A 23,133-nucleotide genomic window follows, 5' to 3' on the forward strand; every position below is an offset into this window, starting at 1 on the left:
TTACATTTATGGTTAATACTGTTATGTGTGAATTTGATCCTGCCATTTTGATACTAGCTGGTTGTTCTGCCCATTAGTTGATGCTGTTTCTTCATTGTGTCAATAGTCTTTACCATTTGGTATGTTTTTGCAGTGGCTGGTACTGGTTGTTCCTTTCCATATTTAGTGCTCCCTTCAGGAGCTCTAGTAAGGCAGGCCTGGTGGTGAGGAAATTTCTCAGCAATTGCTTGTCCATAAAGGATATTCTTTCTCCTTTGCTTATGAAGCTTAGTTTGGCTGGATATGAAATTCTGGGTTGAAAGTTCTTTTCTTTAAGGATGTTGACTATTGGCCCCACTGTCTTCTGGCTTGTAGGGTTTCTGCCGAGAGATCCCCTGTGAGTCTGATGGGCTTCCCTTTGTGGGTAACCTGACCTTTCTCTCTGGCTGCCCTTAGCATTTTTTCCTACATTTCAACCCTGGTGAGTCTGACGATTATGTGCCTTGGGGTTGCTCTTCTTGAGGAATATCTTTGTGGTGTTCTCTGTGTTTCCTGGATTTGAATGTTGGTCTGCCTTGCTAGGTTGGGAAAGTTCCCCTGGATAATATCCTGAAGAGTGTTTTCCAGCTTGGATTTATTGTCCCCGTCAAATTCAGTTACACCGATCAAGCGTAGATTAGGTCTTTTCACATAATCCCATATTTCTTGGAGGCTTTGTCCATTTCTGTTCACTCTTTTTTTTCTAATCTTGCCTTCTCGTTTTATTTCATTGTGTTGACTTTCAGTCTCTGACATCCTTTCTTCTGCTTGATCGATTCTGCTATTGAAACTTGTGTTTGCTTCTCCAAGTTCTCATGCTATGGTTTTCAGCTTCATGAAGTCATTTGTGTTCTTCTCTAAGCTTGTTATTCTAGTTAGCATTTCTTCTAACATTTTTTCAGCATTCTTAGTTTCTTTGCATTGGGTTAGAACATGCTCCTTTAGCTCAGAGAAGTTTGTTATTACCCAGTTCTGAAGCCTACTTCTGTCAATTTGTCAAACTCATTCTCCATCCAGTTTTGCTCCCTTGCTGATGAGGAGTTGTGATCCCTTGAAGGAGAAGAGGCGTTCTGGTTTTTGGTGATTTCAGCCTTTTTGTGCTGGTTTCTTTCCATCTTTGTGGATTTATCTACCTTTGGTCTTTGAAGTTGGTGACTTTGGGATGGAGTCTCTGAGTGGGCGTTCTTTCTGTTGATGTTGAAGCTATTTCTTTCTGTTTTTTAGATTTCCTTCTAACAGGCCCCTCTGCTGTAAGACTGCTGGAGGTCCACTCCAGACCCTGCTTGCCTGCGCATCTCCTGCAGGGGCTGCAGAAGAGCAAGGATTGCTGCCTGTTCCTTCTTCTGGTAGCTTTGTCCCAGAAGGGTATCTGCTAGATGTCAGCCAGAGCTCTCCTGTATGAGGTTTCTCTTTGGATATACGGGGGTCAGGGAGCCACTTGAGGAGGCAGTCTGTCCCTTATTAGAGCTCAGGTGCTGTGCTGGGAGCTCTGTTGTTCCATTCAGAGCTGCTGGGCAGGGATGTTTAAGTCCGCTGCAGTGAAACTCATAACCGCCCCTTTTCCCAGGTGCTCTGTCCCAGGAAGGTGGGGCTTTATTTATAGGTCTCTGAGGGGCTGCTGCCTTTTTTTCAGAGATGCCCTGCCCAGTAAGGAGGGAGTCTAGTCACAGTCTGCCTGCAGAGGCATTGCTGAGCTGTCACGGGCTCTGCCCACCTTCCATGTAAACTTCCTCGCGTTTTTGTTTACGCTGGCAAGATTAGAACTGCTTCGGTAATGGTGGACTCCCCTCCCTGCACCAAGCTGGACCATCCCAGGTGCAGATCAAACTGCTGTCCTTGGCTGCGAAAATCTCTAGCCAGTGGGTCTTTTCGCTGGTCCTTGTGGGGGTGGGACCCACCGAGCCAGATCACTTGGCTCCCTGCCTTCAGCCTCCTTTGTTTTAGGGGAATGGGCGGTTGTGTCTCACAGGCTTTCCAGGTGCTGGCTAAAACGGCCACCCAGTTTTATGCTGGAAGTCAACTGGAAACCCGTGGCGCTCGTGTTGTCGGAACTGGTGGGAATCTCCCGGTCTGTGGGCTGTAAAGACCGTGGGAAAAGTGCAGTATCTGAGCTGGAGTTGCGGAGTGTCCTGAAAATTGCCAGTGGCCTCCCTTGGGTAGGAGAGGGGTTTCTCCAGCCCCTTGCACTTCGGGGTGAGGCAGCACCCCACCCTTATTTGATTTGCCCTCCTTGACTACACCCACTGTCTCACTAGTCCCATTGAGATGAACCTGGTACCTCGGTTGGAGATGGGAGATCACTCACCTTCTGTGTTGTTCTCGCTCGGAACTGCGCTCTCAAGCTGTTCCTATTCGGCCATCTTGGCAGGAGTCTCAGCATTAATACCGTTTTTGGTTAAAGAGCAGATTTGGGGCAAGGCATGATAGCTGACGCCTTTAATCCCCTGACTTTGGAAGGCCAAGGAAGACGGATCACTTGAGCCCAGGAATTTGAGACCAGTCTGGGGGAAAAAAAAAAAAAGCTGATTTGGATGTATGTATGCACTGCTTGTTCATATCTTCTCCTCAAAAAGACTTAACATCTGAATGATCCATGGAACTCTTCTTTTCTTTTTTTTTTCTGAGATAGAGTCTTGCTCTGTCACCCAGGCTGGAGTGCAGTGGCGCAATCTCAGCTCACTGCAACCTCGGCCTCCTGGGTTCAAGCGATTCTCCTGCCTCAGCCTCCCGAGTAGCTGGGATTACAGGTGCCCACCACCACACCTAGCTATTTTTTGTATTTTTAGTAGAGACAGGGTTTCACCATGTTAGCCAGGATGGTCTCGATTTCTGGACCTCGTGATCCGCCTGCTTCGGCTTCCCATAGTGCTGGGATTACAGATGTGAACCACCATACCCAGCCAGAACTCTTGCTTTCTAGCAATATGACACAGGAAGTATCAAGTCCTGTCATTAGAATCATATGAAAACATTTACAATTAATGATCTTTTTACTAACATGGTGATACTCGTAGGCATATAAAATTTGAGTTGTTTGGTGACTTTTCTGATTGTTTTAGTTGAACATAAATCTAAAAGTAAACATGAGCTTTGTTGTATAAGTTAACTTACTTTGCAGTATTGGTATGTACATTTTCCTGGTCAGAAAAATGAACTGACTTCAGAGACAGATTAAGAAGGTTTGTTTGGGGCAGGACTATTTCTAAGAGCAGGTACTGTTCTTAGAATTGGGTGTGCAGGAGAAAATGAGTCATTCTTGACAAGAAGGACTGGTCAGAGGTTTAGGTTGAGGCTGGACAAGTAGGTGGCGATTAAGAGGGCACTTGGAGACCGGGCACGGTGGCTCAGACCTGTAATCCTAGCACTTTGAGGGGCCGAGGCAGTTGGATCACAAAGTCAGGAGTTCAAGACCACACTGGCCAACATGGTGAAACCCCGTCTCTCCTAAAAAATACAAAAATTAGCTGGGCATGGTGGCTCATCCCTGTAATCCCAGCTTCTTGGGAGGCTAAGGCAGGAGAACTGCTTGAACCGGGACCTGGGAAGCAGAGGTTGCAGTGAGCCAAGATCGCACCACTGCACTCCAGCCTGGGCTACGGAGCAAGACTCCATCTCAAAAAAAAAAAAGAGGGAACTTTAATCCAGTCTGCAGGCCTGGCTCTCTCTTGCTGAGCTCCAGGGGCCCTGGTTTATTTAGGCTTATTCTGTCTTTTTCCTCAGGGCTTACAGTATCCCTTTCTTCCTAACTTGCCTACACTGTAATCTTCATTTGGAGAGACCCTCAGGGACAAATGCTACCTTATTTCCTTGTTTCTTCCTCAAGAATATAATAATGTAAAAAGATTTAAATACTAAGAATAGGTGTGGTTCCCACATTTAAAAGAACACGATGTTATACCATTTAACTGTTGGCTTTTTTCTTGTCTTAGTGCAGTTCTTGTATCTCAGATCATTTATATAGTGTTCCTCATTTGACACCATATATGGTACATGTAGCCTTCAGATTCATTGTTTCTGCATCCATGGACTGAACCAACCAGAGATCAAAAATTACGAGGGAAAAAAGTCATAAAACATGAAAACAATACAAAACAATACCATATAACAGTATTGTACCATACATATTAACAGTGCATTGTAACAATGCCATTTAAAAGTGTTCCTTTAGGTTGGGCGCAGTGGCTCACCCCTATAATCCCAGCACTTTGGGAGCCCGAGGCATGCAGATTGCTTGAGCTCATGGATTCAAGACCAACTTGGGCAACATGCTGAAACCCCATCTCTACAAAAAATACGAAAATTAACTGGGCATGGTAGTGCACAGGTGTAGTCCTAGCTACTCGGGAAACTGAGGCGGGAGAATGGCTTGAACCTGGGAGAGAGGTTGCCAAGGCCTGAGATTGCACCACTGCACTCCAGCCTGGGCGATAGAGCCAGACCTTGTCTCAAAAAAAATAAAAACGAAGAGTATTCTTTACATGACATTTACTTTGTATTAGATATTATAAATATTAAAGTGTACAGGAGGATGTACACAGATTGTATGTAAATACTATGCCATTTTATAAAAGGGGCTTGAGCATCCATAGATTTTGATATCTTCAGGGGGGCCCTAAAACTAATACCCCGTAGATACCAAGGGATGACCATATTATTATTCTAGCTACTCACGTTTTCCTTAGCTTTATTTGCTAGATCGAACGTAGAATGAATTTGACCCATGTTTGTTTATTTCTGTGCTTTAATTTTAGCGTAAAATGCTGTTTTCTAAAGTAGTATCTAGGGGACCTAGTTTTGATTTGTGCCTGATGTAATGGTTTTGAGCCAGAACAATAATGAAAATAAAGGTAATCTTTAATACTGGAGTATCTGCAGTTGACAGAGAAATTCAGAACTGTCATTCTTAATGATGTCTGTTTAATTCTATATGTAAAATTATTCCTCGATGCTTGTTCTATTTAGGAACACTGTAACAACCTCTGTGGTGATGAAGATGGGACTCATCCGAGCGTAATCCCAAGTCTCGAAAACTATTGTAAAGATAGAGAAGTGGGTAAGAAATTCCTATTTGTTTTTAAGCTTATAAATATCATTTTCTTGTTAATAAAACCTGTTGTAATATATAGAGTTTTCAGTGGTCTATTAATACCTTGATGTGTCTGAAATAACACGTGAATGAAGAACAGTTGAGAGGGATAGAACCTCCTTGGAGAGCCTCAGAATTAGTCTGTCCATTTCATGAATCCAGTTTTACTTAGTGGTGGAATTTGTAAAGAAAATTTATGTTTCAATTTTATAAACCTTTAAGATGTTCATGCAAAATTTTACTTGGAAATCTGTTACCAAATTTTAATTGGAAATGTGCTTATTTTCTCCATTTTGAATTTGCTCTACCAATAGTTATTATGTAGCTCTGCTTTGCTAGCTGTTATATAAATAATAGCTGAATATAATCACATTAAAAGATTGTAGTTTATGCCTTTTAGATAAGAAATCTAGCTTAATTTTTAGAAGTTACTTTCATTTATTATCTAATTATAGAAGATGAAGAAAAGTTGGAAGCACCGGCCTTTCTAAATATGAGGAAGCGGAAAAGAGTTACTTTTGGAGAGGAGTTAAGCCCGGAAGTGTTTGATGAATCTTTGCCAGCAAATACTCCATTGCGTAAAGGAGGAACACCTGTTTGTAAAAAGGACTTGAGTGGTCTCAGTTCCCTGCTGCTTGAGCAGTCACCAGTTCCTGAGCCATTACCTCAGCCAGATTTTGATGACAAAGGGGAGAATCTTGTAAGTGTGAAAAGTGTTAAACAAACTTGCCTATATTTTCATCAGACCTACCCTGCTTTGCATGAGCAATAACTATGCTTTGAAATGAGATAGACTAAATGATATACCATGGTTTAAATTAATCTATTTTCTATGTAAGTTTTTATGAATTTTTCCCCATTAGAAATAATACTTCCCTGACTCCTTGTACATATTGAACAGCTTTATGCCAATGAATTTGACAAATTAAGTAAACTGGATGCCATCCTTGGAAAACACAAAGCTACCGAAACTCACTAAAGGTGAAATAAATTAGCTCAATGGCCCTATATCAACTTGACATTTAAACTGTAGTTAAGACCTTCCCACAAAGAAAACTCTAGGTATAGATGATTTATTTTTATTTTTTTTTTTTTGAGATGAGGTCTTACTCTGTCTCCTAAGCTGGAGTGCAGTAGTGCGCTCATGGCTCACTGCAGCCTTAACCTCTCCAGGCTCAAGTTGTCCTCCTGTCTTAGCCTCCTGAGTAGCTGGGACTATGGGCACACATCACCATGCCTGGCTAGTTTTTTATTATTTTACTGATGAATTCTACCAAACATTTGAGCAGATTAAAATACTAATTCTACACAAGTTTTTCCACAAATTGAAGGGCTGGGTTAATTGATGTCAGCATTGTGATTTCAGCATTAACCTGGTGCCGAAATCAGACAGAGATTACAAGAGAACAAAGCTTCAGTTCAGCATCCTTGTAAGCATAGCAATATATAAAAAGAATACATCATAACCATGTGAGATTTAGCCTCGGCTGCAATGTTGTTTAATGTTTGAAAACAAATCAGTGTAATTTGCCTTGTTAAAAGATTCATACAGAAATGTGGTCATCTGAGTAGATATAGAAAAAGCATTTAACAAAATCTCATATCCATTTCTCATTTAAAAAACAAAATGAAACTTTTGAGCAAAATGGTAATAAAAGGGAATTTCTTCAAACTGACAAATGTCTATGCAAAAGCAACAGTTACTATCTTACCAGCAATTATGTGGGAAAGATTTGCTATCTGTATTTGTTTGCCATCTTACCTTGGAGTTCCCTGAATAATATTATAACGTTAAACTGTGTTTATGAATGAACTTTTAAATTTTCTTTGTAGGAGTTAGAAATTTAGCAGTGGATCATTTTTTGTACTTTCGCTTAAAAATTGTCTTAGTATTTTGATGGATTGCAGTTAGTAAATATGATTTCATTGTAATCCCAGCACTTTGGGAGGCCGAGGCGGGTGGATCACGAGGTCAAGAGATCGAGACCATCCTGGTCGACATGGTGAAACCCCGTCTCTACTAATACAAAAAATTAGCTGGGCACAGTGGCGCGTGCCTGTAATCCCAGCTACTTAGGAGGCTGAGGCAGGAGAATTGCCTGAACCCAGGAGGCGGAGGTTGCGGTGAGCCGAGATCGTGCCATTGCACTCCAGCCTGGGTATCAGGAGCAAAACTCCGTCTCAAAAAAGAAAAAAAAAAAAAAGAAAATGATTTCATTGCAAACATGATTGGTAAATGATATAATCTACATATATTTTTATATTCGGTCTCTTTGTTTTGCTTTGACTTTCAGAATCTTTTTGATTACCCATCTTTATGCTTATTATAGTTTCTCCTACCAAAATAAGTTGTTATTTTTCTTTTTGGCACATTATATATTCACTGAATTTAAAAATATCTAATTTCTATTCTTTTTTCCTTGTTTAGGAAAACATAGAACCACTTCAAGTATCATTTGCTGTTCTGAGTTCTCCTAATAAGTCATCAGTCTCCGAAACTCTTTCAGGTAGTAACTTTTGTTTATCTTAAAATCATAAATGTCATTTTCAATATGTGAATACGTTGACACTTTTTATTTTCTTTTAAAAATTTTATATTTGTTACCACAGCATATACTTGGTTTTAAAAAAACCTAATAGTATTGGAAAGCTGATATGAAGCCGTTCATTCATCCCTTTCCATTCCAAGCCTCATACTTCATGTCACCCACAATTCACTTCCTCAGATGGGATCCCCATTTTGTTGTTAGAAGCAGTGGTGTTAGCCTCTCACCTCTTAAGTATCAATGACAAGCTGCTGTTCACAGTTTGCAGAATTGACATCTGGATTGTAAGGATCGTTCTTAAATATCCAGACATTTTCCTCAACATTAATGCGTCATTTTAGCACATGTGCTTTCTAAGGTCTTTGACTTTGTTATGATTATGACAAAGCAACAGAGATTGCTCCCAGCTTTTCTGACAAACCAGGACTTAGCTTGCAGATGTCACGGGATGGGCACCTTTATTCAGGTATCTACCTTGGCAGAAACCCTTTAATGGCTTCTTGTTGACATAAACCAAATGTAGTAGACTCCAAGCCATGCGTTACTAAGTTAGGGCTAAAATTTGAACCATGGTCTATTACGTTCCAAAGCCCATACCCTTAAACACATACCGTCTTTAATTTATATCATTAAAAGTCATCTGCCAGGCATGGTGGCTCCCACCTATAATCCCAGCAATTTGGGAGGCCGAGGCAGGTGGATCACTTCAGGTCAGGAGTTCAAGACCAGCCTGGCCAACATGGTGAAATCTCGTCTCTACTGAAAATACAAAAAAAAAAAAAAAAAGCCAGGCGTGGTAGTGGACGCCTATAATCCCAGCTACTTGGGAGGCTGAGGCAGATGAATCACTTGAACCTGGGAGGTGGAGGTTGCAGTGAGCTGAGATCACGTCACTGCACACCAGCCTGGGTGACAGAATGACACTCCATCTCAAATTAAAAAGTGGTCAAAATAAAATTTCTACACTTTAAATAAAATTTAAAACATTTTAAAAATAAGTATTTTCATGGTTATCTTAATGTCCTTTTTGTGATTTCAGTATACAAAATGTATCTTGGAATAAATGGACGTTTGTGAAAATAACATGCATTTATTGTAATGTGATTTATTCTGCTATCTTAGCTTGGTAATATATTAAGCAGTCACCATGGAAAGTGGTGAAAATTTGAGTATCCAGTAAGCTTAAAGTTTTTTTAAATGAAAAAAAAAATTGGATTTCAAAATTTGTGCCACTTGGTTCTTCTTATTTTTGTTGAGATATGGCATTAAAGGTGACTATCCTAAACAGAGTGTTTCTAAAGGAAGATCCATGTTAAAATTTTGTGTTTCCTACTCTGATTCGGCTTTTGTCTTGTTTATCAGGCACTGATACCTTTAGTTCTTCAAATAACCATGAGAAAATAGCCTCTTGTAAAGTCGGTAGAATAACAAGGACTTCTAACAGAAGAAATGTAAGTGTTTGTGTTTGGCACAATGTATTTGTTTTTAAATCATGCAATATACCTTTTCTGTTTTCATGATCAAATGATAATGGGTGAAATCTTGGTTTAATCAGTGTCATTAAGAAGTCATACTTTGGCTGGGCACAGTGGCTCACACCTGTAATCCCAGCACTTTGGGAGGCCGAGTCGGGTGGATTGCCTGAGGTCAGGAGTTTGAGATCAGTTTGGCCAACACAGTGAAACCCCTTCTCTGCTAAAAATACAAAAAAATTAGTTCAGCATGGTGGCGTGCACCTGTAATCCCAGCTACTCAGGAGGCTGAGAATTGCTTGAACCAGGGAGGTGGAGATTGCAGTGAGCCACGATGGTGCCAAAGCTAATACTTTATCCTGTCTAACATGTAACATATAAAGTGATTACATGTTTCTGATTTAATTTTAATTCTAGTAGAAGAAAAATCTAATAAACTGAGATGCTTTCAGAGTTGTGTTAATGTGGAGGTTAACAAAATTTGTTTGAGATCTATATGATTTTGTGAATTCATTGAGGTGAAATTGCCATTTTGTTAAATTAGATAAAATTTGGATTTTTGTTTATAACATCATAAAGTATAAACATATACTGTCATAGGGTATTTAGCTTATGTGGCTGGATGTTAAACCCAGGATTCAAACGTAGATAATCTAAAAATAATGGTTTTTTTTCCCCATAACCCAGCAGTTAGGTGCTAAATTTTAGGTTCTTAATGAGTAGTTGATGAATAAATGAATTAATGAATTCTTAAGCTGTGTTTTCTTTCTTATGAATTAATGAATTCTTAAGCTGTGTTTTCTTTCCTATGAATTAATGAATTTTTAAGCTGTGTTTCTTTCTTCCGTAATATAATTGGGTAATGTATGTATGCTTCTGGGTCTGCGTTTTGTATTTTAGAAATTGGCAATTACCATTTCCACCAGTTTTCATTATAGTGCTTTTAATAGGATTTGTGAATTAAGAAATGAGATCTAAAGTGGTAGAAATACCCTGGGAAGCACAACAAGAATGAGAGCTGCACATTAACATGTAATTGCTGTGGTTTATGGTATCCTCACTTTAAACTTTCTTTATAGCAGTTGGTCAGTTTTGTAGAAGAGAGTGTTTGCAACTTACTGAATACAGAAGTTCAGCCTTATAAAGAAAAGAAAATTAATAGGAGGAAGTCTCAAGAAACAAAGTGTACAAAGAGAGCACTTCCTAAGAAGAATCAGGTAAGCATGTGTTTAAAGATAGAATACAGAGTAGAAGTGGTGTATTTCCTTATTGTATGATTAGGAAAATATAGAAAAAATTTTTTTCCAGTTGACATTGGACCAAGATTATTAATGCAATCTTACGGAGTAGTATGTGGTGCGTGGGATAGGGGGCTATATACGTAACTCTGAATTACCTAAGGGATACTTTTGCGTCTTATCATCTTGTGTTGTGTACGTCCTGCACAGTAAATTAATAGGCACTCAAACCTGAAATTGATTCTCCTCTTTGAATATAACATCTCACCCTATTGGGAATCCTGAGTTTTTTAGACAGGGATGACTGCACCACTTGCTACTTGTTAGATTCTCTTCTTCCAGTTGCAGAATCCAATTTTTCCCTATATTTAAGGAGAAATGAAGAAACTAGCTGTCAGTCTTTCTTAACACTTCTCATCACCTCAAATACCCTTACCGTCCACATGGTTAGCCAATTTAACACCTTAACCCAGTTCCTTTTCCTTCTCCAACTCAGTGATCTGGTCTCCACTACTCTGAAGCCACCTACTCACTCTTGCTGCCATTCCTACAACTTCTTACTGCCTAACACCCTTGCAGTTACAGCAATGCTCATTCTCTGACCCCATCTTCCTGTCCATCCAGCCTACTCACTCCCTTACTCTGGCATTCCTTCTGCACTACGAAGCTTTCAGATACACCTTAAGTTCACATTTCCCTGTTCATCCTGAACTGAGTGAAATGTTTCCAACTCTTGTCAGGAATCTCAATTCCAGATCCTTTTCCTTCCACCTCATCCATCCAGCAAAATTTCCAGTCATACTGAGTTATCCTCTCCCCCATCTGACCGAGACACTCACACAGGAGTTGAGGGTAGTACTCCTACACATTCACTGCCATCTGGCCTTCCTCTTCACCACTTTGCCACTTCACTTTATTTTTAACACTAAAGCCAGTGCATGCTTTTCAGTCCTGTTCTTACTGGACATCGTAGCATTTGATGTGGTGGAACACTCTTGTACAGTCTCTGTCTAAGGTTTGTTTTCTGTCCCCCATTGTTAAATGTTTGTATTTTCCAGAATTCTCCTCTTTACCTTGCAAATTATTTATTTTCTGGGTAATTTCATGGTTAGTGAGCATATATGAAGACCATAACTTCCTGATCTTTAAATCTGTGTTCAACTACCTACTAGGCATCTGTCTTTAACCATGCTATGTCAAAATCAACATTTCTAAAACCAGACTTACCGTCCACACGCATAGCCAGAACATTCTATAAATTCCATTCCTCCTCCATGAAATAAAAATGACTGCTTTTCTTGGCTGAATGGCACAGATATCCTTAAGTCATAAAATCCAGAAGAAAGTGGGTGTTTTCCTGCTTTCCCTTTTTAGGTCACACACTCCTGATAAAATGATGAAAGATTATCTTGCTGAAAAAAATACTATTAATTCAAAAATATGTATACAGCTTATTACATTAGAAATCAGTTTTCTTCCTTTGCGTGTGTGTATATATAAATATATATATATATATATAAAATTTTAAAGCACGTTAAAAAGAATATGCACCTATTTATTCATGTAAAATTATGGCCGGAAAGTACAAAAAGGATTGAGCATTAACTCACTGCAATCCCTCCCCGGACCTTGCTGAATTAATACAATTTATGTAATAAAAAGGAATAGACTTAGAATAGCAATGAGAGGAGGAAAGGAATGAGGAGAGGTACTAAGCAACAGACGACAGCCTTCAATGAATTTCTAGAAGACCAAGCAGATGGGAATATGTTGACAGATAAAAAAGGTGGAAAGATTTACAGCTCAGAATGTGCTAGGAGGAAGCTAGAGAGGAGCTGGGAGCCGGCCTGTTCATGGGAATCCCAAGAGACCCTGGCCCAGAATTGGCAGGTACGATGGATGGTGAGAGTGAGAGGTGGTACTGAAAAACCGAGGTATTAATTGAAGTCCTGTATGTGGGACAGTTTGCACCAGTTGGCATGCCATCCTCCTCCCACCCTGATGCTCAGAACAGATGTTGTCATCTAGGTTAAAGCCCTCATTCTGGCATTTGGAAAGTCCCACAATCTTGACAACCAGCTCCTGCCTTAATGCAAAGCCTGACAGTTAACACTCCCCATTGTGCCCTGCTCTGCCCCACACAGAATTCCTGGGTAGGATCTTCATGCAAGAAAGAGACTGAGCTGGAAAGCAGAGGAGACCTATACCAACTTACCAATCTTAAATAAGAAACAGACAGTTGAATAGAAGAAATACCATGAAAGAGATGTTAAGGTTAAACACTGATGTCAGAGAAATAGATTATTCAAAGAATAGAAGGAAATTTTATATAAATAAATACTTTATGTATTCCAATTTAAGAAAATATGACCCAAATAAAAGCAAGATGTTATGAAAAAGGAATTGCAAAATCATAAAATTTAGTAGTTGGACAGAGGAATTAAAGTTAAGGAATGTCTCCCAGAAGGTAGAGCAAAAGAAAGACTGGAAACAAGAGAATCTAGGAGACTTCATAGTTAAAATGAGATCCGTAGGGTGGGCCCTAATCCATCTAACTGGTGTTGTTATAAGAGGAGGAAATTCAGACCCTCAAAGGGACACCAGGGAAGCATGTCCATAAAGAAATTACCATGTGAGGACCCAGTGAGAAAATGGCCATCTGAAGGCCAAGGAGAGAGGCCTCAAGAGTCACCAGGCCTGCCAACGTCCTGATCTTACACTGTCAGTCCCCAGAACAGAGAAAATTAATTTCTGTTGTTTAAACTACCTAGTCTGACATTTATTGCAGCAGCCTTTCAAACTAATACATTACCCTTTGTCTAAGAAAGTAGAGAACGTTAAAAAATAATAATGGTTTATGTATATATATACACACACATATATAGGGTGTTATAATTTTTGTTTTAAGTGGAAGAGTAAACCAAAGAGAAAGAAAAAACTGGCAATAGGGAGAAGGGAGGAGACAGGAGAGAATGGGAATGCCAGCTAGACTTGGTTAAGTGTGTACTGTGTTTTAGTTTGGATTGTGGGACCACCATGTAAATGTTTTACCTGACTATGAAATAAACCAAAATGAGGAGAAAGAGAACAGTCTCTAAAAAGTGAAAGCAAAATTTGACAAATTAATCTTACTATGTGAAGTTGGTGGCTTAACCTCATTAAAAATTTTTTTCAAACCTAGAAATTTGAATATAAGGTGGATAAATCTTAAGGACAAAAATAAGTACAAAGAAATTATAAACAATATGAAACACTCAATAGAAGCATTCAATTTAGAATAAAGGAAATAAGCAGTTTTCCCCCTCGTTAAGAATCAAGATGTTAGCTAAGAGACAAAAGATAAATTTTTAAATCAAAGAAATTTAAAACTTCATTAGACTAAATTTGATTTAAAAATAAGAGTAAAAACTCATGTTATTTTCCATTTAAAAGAATTGTCCAGCTCTATCTGCTGATAAAGCTTAAGATTCATGAGCATCCCTGGTGCATAGACTGTCATTAGACATACCAGTTAAAAGGGATTAGGGTCCCTTGGTGAAATGGCTGCTTTCAGATTTACAACAAATCTAGAAAGCAAACCTGGCTGAGTCTGTACCAGAGTACAAGGAACGATGCTAAAAAAAACTAATGGTGTCATGTTAACGGACACGAAACCATCTTCAGGGGGCTTCCACGGACCAGATAAGACCATCAGCATTGCAAGGCATTAAAGTATAATCATGAAATAACACATAAGTTTGTTATCACTTTTTTCAAGTAGTGGCCACTGTAGAAGCTTGCCAGGCTACTCATTTTTTTTGATAACGAGAAAGTAAGATTTGAGCTCTATTTTGGGTAAACAAATAGTTGATGAGGGAGAAGTTGTTTATAAAATAATTTCAGCTAATAAATAAAAAATGCTCAACAAAGCTGCTAAAACATTAGATAAAAGGCTGATATGACATCATAGTAGCAATCAGCAGAGGAAAGAAACACCGTATAGAATGGGAGAAGATAGTGTAACTACAAACTATACATCTGATAAGGGGTTAATAGCCAAAATATATAAGAAACTCAAACAGCTCAATAGCAAGAAAACACTAATTTAAAAATGGGCAAAGGTCCAGAATAGGCATTTCTCAAAAGACATGCAAATGGCTAACATCACTAATCATCAGGGAAATGCAAATTAAAACCACAATGAGTTATCACTGGCTACTATCAAACAGATGAAAGATTACAAGTGTTGGAGAGGATATGGAGAAAAGGGAACCATTTGTATACTGTGGGTAGGAATGTAAATTGCTGCAGCCTGTTTTGATTGGCAGAGTCAACTAAAAATACAGAGCTAAATCTCTAAACAAAACGTTTTATTTGGGAAAACATAACTGCCATTTGAGGCATACACACAGACTGAGGTGGTGTTTGATATGTCTGAACAACAAAAAAAGTTGGAATGTTTAGTATAAAGAGAAATGTTACATATTATTTAGAAAGAAAACTCACTGGCTCTAAGCAGAGTTTTGGGGAGTCGGTAAGTTCTGACTGGTGAGTGATGGTGGTAGTTTAATCTAGTCTTACAATCCAAGTATTTTTTCCCCCTGGTCTCTGGACTGTAGTTGGTTATGACATGACAACTCCAAATAATCAATTTTCACAAGCCATTATGGAAAACAGTATGGGGGTTCCTCAAAAAATTAAAAATAGAACTACCATATGATCCAGCAATCCCACTTCTGGGTATGTATCCGAAGAAGATGAAATCAGTATATCAAAGAACGATAACCAAGTTACGGACTCAAGCTAAGTATCCATCAACAGATGAACGGATAAAGAAATATGTGTGTACACACACAAGGAAATGCTATTCGGCCTTAAAGAAATCCTGTCATTGTGACAGCATAGATTCACCAAATAAATGTCAAGGGAAGTAAAAGAAGGAGCTATAGAATAAGAGAGAGTAAAAGACATATTCATCAAATGGGATGTGTGGAGATCTTATTGGGGTCCTGATTAGACCAACTGCTTAAAAAAAAATTATGGGCCAAGGGAGAAATGTCAACTTTGAGGAGATACTAGGGAAAATTGCCATCATGGTTTTTGTGTTTTGTTGAATTACATTTTGTTTTGTTTTCCTGGGAACAGATCTTGGCTCATTGCAGCCTCTGCCTCCCGGGTTCAAGTGATTCTTCTGTCTTAGCCTCCCTAGTAGCTGGTACTCCAGGTATACACCACCATGCCCAGCTAATTTTTGTATTTTATTAGAGATGGGGTTTTACCATGTTGGCCAGGCTGGTCTCTAACTCCTGATCTCAGGTGATCTGCCACCACTGCTGCCGCCGCTTCCCAAAGTGCTGGGATTACAGGCATGAGCCTCGCCTGGTGTACATTTTAAGTTTTGCCATCATTTTAGGTACACACACTGTTCTAAGAAGTAATGCAGAGAGATCCCAAGTACCCTTTACCTAGTTTACCCCAGTTGTGACATCTTGCAAAACCATAGTTCAGTGTCACAGCCAAGATATTGATAAAGTCGAGATCCAGAGAGCTCTCACATGGCCTTTTGCAGCTGCATCCACTTCCTACTCATAACCCCGCCTCATCCCCTGGCAACCACTAATGTTTCTCCATTTCTACAGTTTTGTCATTTCGAAAAGGTTACCTAAATGGAGTCATGCACTGTGTAATTCTGGGACTGGCTTTTTCACTCAGCATAATTCTCTGGAGGTTTGTCCAGGTTGTTATGTGTGTCAGTAGTTCTTTTTGTTGTTAAACCATATTCGTAATTGTCTTTAAAGAAAAAGAACCTTTAACTCTTCAAGATACTGTAGGATTTTCAGATGAAATGATGTGTTACATCTGGGATTTGCTTTAAGATAGTCTGGAGCTAGGGGAGTATAAGTGAATGATTTCTATATGCTAGTAATTGTTGAAGTTAGCTGATGGGTACATGGGATTCAATAAACTATTCTCTGTACTTTCTGGGTGTTTGAAATTTTCCATTATAAAAAGTTAAAAATTAGCAGTATGAGCCCTTTAGAGAGAGGGAGCTAACTGCAAGAGCTAAAAGTGGACCCAGTCGATAAGTGAGCACCAGGGGCTGGGAAGCATGGGCTTGATCACTGGAAGCTTTCCTGTACGGTGTGATTTGTTGCCATGTCCATTAATTTTTCTTTTTGTCTGAGACAGACCTTCTCTCTATCACCCAGCCTGGAGTGCAGTGGCTCCATCTCAGCTTACTGCAGCCTCTGCCTCCCAGGCTCAAGTGATTCTCCTGCCTCAAGCTTCCCAAGTAGCTGGGAGAACAGGGCGTACCATCACACCCAGCTAATTTGTGTATTTTTGGTAGAGAAGGGGTTTCATCATGTTGCCCAGGCTGGTCTCAAATTGCTGAGCTCAAGCAGTCCACCCATCTCTGCCTGTTGGGATTAAGGGCACGAGCCACTGCTTCGGCCTATTTTTAAATAATTGTAAAGCTATTCTCTGAAAAGAATTTAAAGAAGTCTTAATTATGCAAATAAGACAAAAGATGAACATTTACTTCTGCTCCCTGACCTCCTTCACTGTGTGAGAAGAGGCTTCAGTGATTTTGGAGTAAATGGAATTGCTTTAGGGACAGTCCCTGCAGTTGTCCTTTGTCTGTTGTAAGCCATAATCCATCCTAACCATTTCTTGATCAAATGGCTTCCCAAGGGGGGTTCCAATCGTATATAGCTGCTTCTGTGTATTATACAATCAGCAGGGCTTTTATACTGTGGTAAATTCAGATTTTGATAAGTTTCTGGCCTTTGATAAAATCTTCTCAAGACTGAGATCGGCACTGCCAGATAACATTTTCAGGACAGACAGACCTGAGGTGCTTTAATTGTTGTTTCTGCGGGGTGAGGGGGTGGTAATATACTTCTGTTGGCCCATAACCATGAAAAAACAAGTTTAGTCTTTCAATCATGTTGAGCAAATTTTATGTAAGCTTAACTGTACTTCTTTGACCATTCATTCCTTCATTCGTTCATGTTTGTGGAGTAGCCGCTGTGTATTAGGCACTGTTGTAGGTTCAGCGACATGATTTCCAAAATCACGTGATGAAGTTTTTTTTAAAATCCATAAATCAGAAACTATTCTGGAGGTTATAATCTGGTGGCAGTGCCTACAATGTATTAACTGACCACACTGGCTCTATGCCCTACAGTAATACTAATACATAATTTAATATTAGAAATTAAAAGTATGTGAGTTAATGGATATGTTAATTAGCTTGATTTAACCATTCCACAGTGTATACATATATCAAATTTCATGTTGCATGCCATACATATATTCAGTTTTTGTCAATTAAAAAATTTTTTTTCTGTTTTTTAAAAAGGGTCACTCTGTTGCCCAGGCTGGAGTGCAGTGGTGCAGTCATAACTCACTGCAGTTCACCCTCCTGTGTTCAGGCAGTCCTCCCACCTCAGCCTCTTGCGGAGCTGTGCATGCCACCATGCCTAGCTAAAAATATAAAAAACCTTTTAGTATTTTTCCTCATATTAACTCTCAAAGTAATGGAAAAGAATTTAAAAGAACAAGATAGCTTTTACCACGTCAGGCCCTACATTAACCAACTATATCACGTGTCAACTCGTTTAATACTCACCGCAGCTTTATGTGGAGTGTGCTGTTGTGATTCCTATTTTGCAGAGGAGAATGAGGTGCAGAAAGTTGAGGTAACTTGCCCAAGGTTATAAAGCACTTAAGTAACAGAGTCGGGACTTTAACAAAGTGTCTGCCACCAGAGGCCAATTTTTTCTTTTTCAACTTACCTGTGAGCCCCAAGTTCAGATTTTTATTTTCTCTTTTCTTTCAGGTTCATTGACCAAGCCAGCATTTCCCCAACTGTTCCCTGGAATATCAACAGATGTTCCATGAAAAAAATATTTAATGGAAAAAGATTTAACCCAGCATTTTCCTAATGTGTCTAGAGATTATTTATACTGTGGAATTCTCAGAGAATTTCATGTTAAATGTATACTGTAAATCACCAGGAAGAACATTCATCTTGTACAATTCTAAAATTATTTTTCTGTGGAATGTTTTGTTTTCAGAAGACATCTATAGATATCTCAGGGAGCACATAGTTTCATGCCATTTCTGTACTCTTGAATCTCACCATTAATTTCACCTAAGTATTCTGTGCTGTCATCCAAATGACCTTTCTTGAATTTAAGATCAAACGTTGACACTCCCGAAGTCGCCATGTGGTGTGCCCTCATTGCTTTTACTCAAGTCATTGTGACCAGGGCTCTGTTGCTGCCACTCCCCGTTGGATCCACTGGCCGCGTCTTGCTGCATGCAAGCCCTGCACCTGTGCTGTGCCGTCTCACTTTGAGCTCATGCACGTGGCATTCCCTTCTCTTTGAAAAGCCCATTATAGGCCAAAACAGCCCTTGCTTGTTTGAGATTTGCCTTAGACGTTACATTTCCTGTGTCACCAATCTTGAACACCTCCTGCAGGCCTGGTACCATCTTCTCAGTTCACACAGTCTGGCATGGTGCATACATATGTAACTCTTTTCCTTTAGACCAGCAGCTCCTTGAAGAACACATTCTCTTTGCTTGTAGATCTGACACCTGGCAAGTCATTAGCTGGCAAATGGCAGTCTCAGTAAATTTGTGAATAAATTCCAGATATATTTTCTGGATGTATTAATTGTTAATATGTTGTATGCTAGCTCTAAAGTCTGGTTCTCTTCAACATTATCACATTGAATATATGTCATTCCTTTTACTCAAACCAGTTTTTCTTTCTAGCATTTCAGTACAGCATTTTGAGTTTCCCTGAAGTCTTTTCCATACGAATTTTTTTTAAAAAAAACATTATTTCTTAGTTGCTGATATGGCACTCAGAGTTGAATGTAATACTGCATTCTAGATATTGTTAAGCGACTTTCAATTTTTATGGAAACCTATATTTTCCATCAATTAATTTCAGAACTTTGTCTTCCTTCTTCTGCTTGTGCTTGTTAAAATCCACTGTTTTTCTTGTAAATCTTTTTTAGCTCGTTGTAAATTCTGGATATCAGCCCTTTGTCAGATGGGTAGGCTGCAAAAATTTTTTCCCATTCTGTTGGTTGCCAATTCACTCTTTTGACTGTTTCTTTTGCCGTGCAGAAGCTGTGGAGTTTGATTAGGTCCCATTTGTCTATTTTGGCTTTTGTTGCCAATGCTTTTGGTGTTTTGGTCATAAAGTCCTTGCCTACGCCTATGTCCTGAATGGTTTTGCCTAGGTTTCCTTCTAGTGTTTTTATGGTGTTAGGCCTTATGTTTAAGTCTTTAATCCATCTGGAGTCAATTTTAGTGTAAGGTGTCAGGAAGGGGTCGAGTTTCTGCTTTCTGCATATGGTTAGCCAGTTTTCCCAACACCACTTATTGAACAGGGAATCCTTTCCCCATTGCTTGTTTTTATCAGGTTTGTCAAAGATCGGGTGGTTGTAGATATGTTGTGTCGCCTCCGACGCCTCTGTTCTGTTCCATTGGTCTATATCTCTGTTTTGGTACCAGTACCATGCTGTTTTGATTACCGTAGCCTTGTAGTAGAGTTTGAAGTCCGGTAGTGTGATGCCTCCTGCTTTGTTCTTTTTGCTTAGAATTGACTTGGCTATGCGGGCTCTCTTTTGGTTCCATATGAAGTTTAAGGTGGTTTTTTCCAGTTCTGTGAAGAAGGTCATTGGTAGCTTGATGGGGATAGCGTTGAATCTATGAATTACTTTGGGCAGTATGGCCATTTTCACGATATTAATTCTTCCTAACCATGAACATGGAATGTTTCTCCATCTGTTTGTGTCCTCTCTTATTTCGTTGAGCAGTGGTTTGTAGTTCTCCTTGAAGAGGTCCTTTACGTTCCTTGTTAGTTGTATTCCTAGGTATTTTATTCTCTTTGTAGCAATTGTGAATGGCAGTTCGTTCTTGATTTGGCTCTCTTTAAGTCTAAGAAAAAAACAAACAAGCCCATTCAAAAATGGGCGAAGGATATGAACAGATACTTTACAAAAGAAGACATACAAGAGGCCAACAAACATGAAAAAATGCTCATCATCACTGGTCATTAGAGAAATGCAAATCAAAACTACATTGAGATACCATCTCACGCCAGTTAGAATGGCGATCATTAAAAAATCTGGAGAAAACAGATGCTGGAGAGGATGTGGAGAAATAGGAACACTTTTACACTGTTGGTGGGAGTGTAAATTAGTTCAACCACTGTGGAAAACAGTGTGGCGATTCCTCAAGGACCTAGAAATAGAAATTCCATTTGACCCAGCAATCCCATTACTGGGCATATATCCAAAGGATTATAAAGCGTTCTACTATAAGGACACATGCACACGAATGTTCATTGCAGCACAGTTTACAATAGCAAAGACCTGGAACCAACCCAAATGCCCATCGATGATAGACTGGACAGGAAAAATGTGGCACATATACACCATGGAATATTATGCAGCCATTAAAAATGAGGAGTTCGCGTCCTTTGTAGGGACATGGATGAACCTGGAAACCATCATTGTCAGCAAACTGACACAAGAACACAAAACCAAACACCACATGTTCTCACTCATAGGAGGGTGTTGAACAAGGAGAACACATGGACACAGGGAGGGGAGCACTATACACGGGGGTCTGTTGCGGGGGAGTGGGGGGGACAGCGGGGGGGGGGAGTTGGGGAGGGATAGCATGGGGAGAAATGCCAGATATGGGTGAGGGGGAGGGAGGCAGCAAATCACACTGCCATGAATGCACCTATGCAACAACTTTGCATGTTTTTCACATGTACCCCAAAACCTAAAATGCAATAAAAAAAAATAAATAAATTAATTAATTAAAAAAAAAAATCCACTGTTTTGACTGAATCTTGATTAATTCATCTGTTGTTTGAATCTGCAGATTCAGCTAGCTTTGTGTTTTCTTCGTATTTTACATACACACCTACTGTTTCTTCATCCAGACCTAGGAACATAAAGCAGTCTCCATAGCTTGCAGCGTGTAACTCACACTACGTTCATCCTGTGTCATCATAACTATGTGCTTCTTACAGATGTCTCACGACATTACATCCGTGCAGTTAGTTCTCAAGCATCTCATATATTTTTAAATTTATCCAGCTCTTGTTTTGGCAAGTACTTTGTGGAAATGTAGAAAGCTACCATACGATGTATAAACACAGTTCTGCTTTGTCGTTTATTTGACTTTGTGACTTTGTGGAAGCTACCTGACTCCCTACCCTCAATTCACATGCTTACAATTTTAAATGAAATATAAAAATTATCTATTAAATAAAGCACTGTATAAACAATAATGAGAGATATTATAGAAGTTGAAAGGTCAGGCTGGGCGTGGTGGTTCACACGTGCAATCCCAGAACTTTGGGAGGCCAAGGCAGGAAGATTGCTTGAGCTCAGGAATTCGAGACAAGACTGGGCAACATGATGAGACAGACCCCATCTCTACCAAAAAAAATAATAAAATAAAATAAAAAACAGACATGGTGGTGTGGTGTGCACCTGTGGTCCCAGCTACCCTGGAGGCTGAGGTGGGAGGATCACTTGCACCCGGTGTCAAAAGTTGCAGTGAGCCGAGATCGCTCCACTGCACCCCAGCTTGGGTGACAGAGTGAGACCTTGTCTCAAAAAAGTTAAAGGGTCAAAATTTTACATGGTACTACATCTTTCTCAATTGCAATGTTTTAATGCATTTTCTCAGGTTTTAAAAAGTTGCAGAAAGAAGAAAGGAAAGGGAAAGAAAAGTGTTCAGAAGTCTATATATGGGGAAAGAGACTTTGCTTCTAAGAAGCCCCTCCTCAGTCCTATTCCTGAGCTGCCTGAAGTCTCTGAGATGACACCTTCGGTTCCAAGCGTCCGAAGACTAGGTTCAGGTATCCTGTCCTTTTCCTGGGAGTTATATTTTATCTTTTCTCTTTGCCCTCTTCATTGCTATTTCACTTTTTTCAGTTTTTTCCCATTCACTGTGTAAAGAGTACATAAATTTAAAAAGCAGCATTTCCTCACATTAGCATGAGAATTTCAAGTGGAGGAAAGTCACTTGTAACCTGTAGGTGGCTGAGATCCTTTTCAGACTCTGATGGAAACTCTGGCTCCTTTACCCAGAAAAACTGAGACACAAGGTTTTGCATATAATACTAGTAATAATCTATATGCATCCTGTTTCCTTTGGCTTTTTAAAGCATTTTGTGAAAATAAATTCCACTGGGTGGTGTAGTCCATCATTGAAAGTGAACGAGAGCTGGAGCACCCACCTGTAATCCCAACCATTTGGGAGCCTAAGGTGGAAGGATTGCTTGAGCCTAGGATTTCGAGGCCAGCCTGGGTAACATAGCAAGACCCTGTCTCTTAAAAAAACAAAAACAAAAAAGTAAACGAGTTGATGGTTCAGTAATAGATACACCTTATATGAGTTAAGGACAATTATGTTTTGTTAGAGATGGCACTACTGAGCATTTTCTAAAAATAATACATATAAATTGAGCTTGATTAACTTGAAAGTTATTTTATTAGCAAGTCAGTTGATATAGTGGGTAGATAAAAATGGATTGGAATTGCTTCTGGTTTCTAATGCCAAAATTGTAAATGGACTGACTCTTGCTGAAAATCATAAGGATTTTTTTTTTTTTTTTTAAATTTTTAGTAGAGATGGAGTATTCCTATGTTGCCCAGGCTGGTCTGGAACTCCTGGGCTCAAGCAGTCTTCCCACCTTAGCCTCCCTCCCAAAGTACTGAGATTACAGGCATGACCCACCCTGC

At 39.5% G+C, this 23,133-nt stretch overlaps 1 protein-coding gene across 5 annotated transcripts in view; it reads left to right on the plus strand.

The window, feature by feature from the left end:
* CDCA2 (cell division cycle associated 2) overlaps positions 1 to 23,133 on the plus strand; it is a 52,729-nt gene that overhangs the window by 22,653 nt on the left and 6,943 nt on the right. For 4 of the 5 annotated variants that reach the window (XM_012435343.2, XM_064368691.1, XM_012435342.2 and 1 more), the window contains exons 9-14: positions 4,981 to 5,071; positions 5,560 to 5,804; positions 7,533 to 7,611; positions 9,013 to 9,101; positions 10,202 to 10,339; positions 22,076 to 22,247. In XM_012435343.2, coding sequence (XP_012290766.2) covers positions 4,981 to 5,071; positions 5,560 to 5,804; positions 7,533 to 7,611; positions 9,013 to 9,101; positions 10,202 to 10,339; positions 22,076 to 22,247 — 814 coding nt within the window. The remainder of the gene's footprint in view (positions 1 to 4,980; positions 5,072 to 5,559; positions 5,805 to 7,532; positions 7,612 to 9,012; positions 9,102 to 10,201; positions 10,340 to 22,075; positions 22,248 to 23,133) is intronic. The other variant, XM_012435345.2, reaches the window with a different exon arrangement.

The sequence above is a fragment of the Aotus nancymaae genome, unplaced genomic scaffold (genome assembly GCF_030222135.1).
Source record: "Aotus nancymaae isolate 86718 unplaced genomic scaffold, 86718_ANA_hifiasm-v0.15.2.pri h1tg000079l, whole genome shotgun sequence".
NCBI classification, from domain to species: domain Eukaryota; kingdom Metazoa; phylum Chordata; class Mammalia; order Primates; family Aotidae; genus Aotus; species Aotus nancymaae.